Genomic DNA, 3,949 nt, shown 5'->3' with positions numbered 1-3,949 from the left:
TCCAGGAGAATCCGTGTTCATTTCGATAAGAAACAGGCACTAATGGAGAGGAGCCCAGTTTGTGTGGGCGAGCATGAATGAAGCGAAGGAGAGATTTTCCTCCTTCATTAAAACATTCGCTAAAATTGAGCTCAAAAGAGGGCCAAAAAAAAAAAAAAAAAAAGTAGAGCTAATCTTTTGATTTCTGATCATAGTGCTCCTTTTTGGTCTGTAAAATTGTGAATTATAGTTTGGCTTGGTATCTTGGTGTTTAACTTCCTCCTTCTAGCTCTGATCGACCAATAATCAAAGCAAATCTCAAAGCTTAACTTAAAAAGTAAACACAACTCACTTTAGAATGATCTCCGTCTCCAAAATCTGTGTCTTTTCTATAGTGGATGAAGTAACTTTCCCAAGAGTATGTCTCTAGTCCTCTTAGGGTATCTTATTTAAGGAAAAGGAGAAAGGGAGAAAAAAAAAAAAGCAAAAGCAAGCTACTTTTCGAGTGATGGCATACTGTGATTAAAACCATAATCAGGTACTTTTTCAGTAATCCTGCCTGCCCTGTTCGTTTAGGAATTCGAGACAAAGCACGACATTTGAAAACAGCTGAGATTCCAGGCTGAAAGCAACCATATTTTATGACCCTGGCAGCGAAGAGTTTATAGCACTCGCCATAAAATGCATCCTCCTCCCCACATCCTCGCTGCTACAGCATCGCCCCCTCCAATAAAGGCAGCCCAGGAGGCACCACCTTCAGCCCTCTGATAGGAGACGCGGAGTCTGGAGCGCTCCTCTCCCGGCTGCCTACCTGGGCCAGGGAGGAGAGGCTGACGCCTTCCGAGAAAAGGTCTCCTGAAACTTTCAGGGGAGGGCAACGGGAGGGAAAGGAGAAAGGAAGGAAAGGCAGAAGGAGCGAGGAACAAATGGGGCTTTTTCTAATCTGTGCTGATCAAGGAGAACCTGTAGGGGTCCTTAAGGAGGTTTCAAGGCGTTCCGAGTGATTGGAAAGTAATCACCGTGTCAGCTTCACCTTTCTCATGCAAAGTGGATGTCGTATGCAAGGCGGATCCTGCACAGGTTTTTATTTATTATTTTTTATTATTATTTTTATTTTATCCTTGGACTCAGCCGCCCGCTAAAAGCCCCGGCTGCTCCGGCCCCAGGAGTTCCTGCCGATGCGGGGGAGCGGGGCCGGCGCGCAGGCAGCAGCAGACGCGAAGCAGCGCTGCGCCGCCAGACCGATTGCAGACCCAGACCAGGGGGCGGCGAGAAGAGAAGAGGGGGGGGATTTTCCAAGCCCCCCTCTTCAATGGCTTAGATATTTCCTCCTCCTCCTTTATTCCGCACGCGGATAAACCAATCCCCACCTCTCGGCAAGAGAAACTACGGAGCTGTGGCCCGCTCTAGGAAGAGGAAAATCCCTGGAGAAACCCGCTGCACCAAAAAGCCGCCGGGACACGGGCAAGTTGAAGCAGCGATCGCTCGGATCTGCCCAGACCCAAACTATTCCGGCATCGCTCTGCCTGTGCCGCGAGGAAGCAGCAGCGGGGAGGAGGAAGAGGAGGAGGAAGGGTGGTGGAAAGACGGATCGCAAAAGTGGAAGCCCGGGGAAGAGAAAGTTGCCGGGCTCCCCGCAGTAAGTTTCGCGCATCTGTGGACTGGGGGTGCTGCCGCTTCTCCTGGCTGTTGGCGAAGTTGCCGGCGGGGCCGATGCTGAGCGGCGCGGGGCGCTGCGCGGCGCGGAGCGGGCAGTGCCCGCGGCCGCGGCCCGGGCGATGCTGACCCGTGCGCCGCCGTCCCCCGCCGCCGAGCTCCGCCGCCAGGGTCGGGGGCGATGCTGCCCCGGGCAGGAGCCGTGCGGCCGCTGAAGTGACCGCCGGCCGCCCCTCGCTCCGCGCCCCCAGCCCCCAGCGCCCGCCACGATGGGGCCAGCGACGAGGAACTTCGTCCCGGCTCTCCTGGTGCTCTGCCGGCTGACCGGCCTCTGCACGGGGATAAGCTCCATAGACATTGACCGCCCCGGTGACGGGAGGTGCCAGCCCATAGAAATCCCCATGTGCAAGGATATAGGGTACAACATGACGAGGATGCCTAACCTGATGGGACACGAAAACCAACGGGAAGCTGCCATTCAGCTGCACGAGTTTGCCCCCTTGGTGGAGTATGGTTGCCACAGCCATCTGAAATTTTTCCTCTGCTCCCTGTATGCCCCGATGTGCACGGAGCAGGTTTCTACGCCGATCCCAGCCTGCAGGGTTATGTGCGAGCAGGCGAGGCTGAAATGCTCTCCCATTATGGAGCAGTTCAATTTCAAATGGCCAGACTCCTTAGACTGCAGCAAACTGCCCAACAAGAATGACCCCAATTACCTGTGCATGGAAGCCCCCAACAACGGATCAGATGAGCCACCCAGAGGATCCAGCATGCTGCCACCCATGTTTCGCCCACAGCGGCCCAGCAGTGGCCACGATCTGCAGCAGCATAAGGACAGCCTCAGCAGAACCTCCTGTGAAAATCCTGGCAAGTTCCACCATGTGGAAAAGAGTGCTTCCTGCGCGCCGCTCTGCACTCCAGGGGTTGATGTTTACTGGAGCAAGGACGACAAACAATTTGCTGTCATTTGGATTGCCATCTGGTCCATTCTGTGCTTCTTCTCCAGTGCTTTTACTGTACTCACTTTTCTGATCGATCCTCAGCGTTTCAAGTACCCCGAGAGGCCCATTATCTTCCTCTCCATGTGCTACTGTGTCTACTCCGTGGGGTACATTATTCGCCTCTTTTCAGGTGCTGAAAGCATTGCCTGTGATAGGGACAGCGGCCAACTCTATGTCATCCAAGAGGGACTGGAGAGCACTGGCTGCACCATTGTGTTCCTGGTTCTGTATTACTTTGGTATGGCAAGTTCCTTGTGGTGGGTAATCTTGACTTTAACTTGGTTTCTAGCAGCTGGGAAAAAATGGGGGCATGAAGCAATTGAAGCAAACAGTAGCTACTTTCATTTGGCAGCATGGGCCATTCCGGCTGTGAAGACCATAATGATCCTAGTTATGAGGAGGGTGGCTGGAGATGAGCTGACAGGGTTGTGCTATGTCGGAAGCATGGATGTGAATGCCTTGACGGGGTTTGTACTCATTCCTTTGGCTTGTTATCTAATCATTGGCACTTCTTTTATTCTCTCTGGTTTTGTGGCCCTTTTTCATATCAGGAGGGTGATGAAAACAGGTGGAGAAAATACTGACAAGTTGGAGAAACTTATGGTCAGGATTGGTGTCTTCTCAGTCTTGTATACGGTGCCTGCAACTTGTGTGATAGCCTGCTATTTCTATGAAAGACTTAATATGGATTATTGGAAAATTGTGGCAACTCAACAGAAATGCAAGATGAACAATCAGACTAAAAATTTAGACTGCATGATGAACAACTCTATTCCAGCAGTAGAAATTTTTATGGTCAAAATTTTTATGTTATTAGTCGTGGGCATTACTAGTGGTATGTGGATCTGGACTTCCAAGACTCTTCAGTCCTGGCAAAATGTTTGTAGTCGAAGATTAAAGAAGAGAAGTAGGAGAAAACCTGCAAGTGTTATTACAAGTAGCGGAATCTACAAAAAACCTCAACATCCACAGAAAACTCACCTTGCAAAATACGAATCGACATTACAACCACCCACTTGTGTGTGACCAGGTTTTAGAAAAGACTATGTCTCACCTTACAGACTTACAAATGTCCAGAGTAGCAGTCAGAAATTAAAAAATAAATGGTGCTTTTTTTTTTTTTGTCAGAGAACAGTTTCATATCTCAAGGCAAAAAATGTATCACGCTGAATTCAGGACCTGGTGAAAAACTGAAGGTAAATGTACTTAAAGAAAGGTTTTCAGTGAAAGAAATATTGTGAATTAAAACAGTCTCTTCTGTTACTAATTTGTAGTTAAGTTCCAGTCCTCAGATATTTGGGGAAAAAAAAAAA

The 3,949-nt window shown here is 49.8% G+C and overlaps 1 protein-coding gene across 1 annotated transcript; it reads left to right on the top strand.

The window, feature by feature from the left end:
- Nucleotides 1-1,904: 1,904 nt before the first annotated feature.
- FZD10 (frizzled class receptor 10) lies at nt 1,905-3,662 on the top strand. The gene has a single exon (XM_009992734.2). The coding sequence runs from the start codon at nt 1,905-1,907 to the stop codon at nt 3,660-3,662; it is 1,758 nt and encodes a 585-aa protein (XP_009991036.1).
- Nucleotides 3,663-3,949: the final 287 nt, after the last annotated feature.

Source organism: Tauraco erythrolophus, chromosome 19 (assembly GCF_009769465.1).
Source record: "Tauraco erythrolophus isolate bTauEry1 chromosome 19, bTauEry1.pri, whole genome shotgun sequence".
Classification (NCBI taxonomy): domain Eukaryota; kingdom Metazoa; phylum Chordata; class Aves; order Musophagiformes; family Musophagidae; genus Tauraco; species Tauraco erythrolophus.
The sequence above is the reverse complement of the archived record's forward strand: the minus strand, read 5'-3'. Positions and strand labels throughout refer to the sequence as shown.

Bases quoted from the DNA above. Each gene is read 5' to 3' on its own strand.
- FZD10 (XM_009992734.2), top strand. From the start codon at position 1,905: ATGGGGCCAGCGACGAGGAACTTCGTCCCGGCTCTCCTGGTGCTCTGC.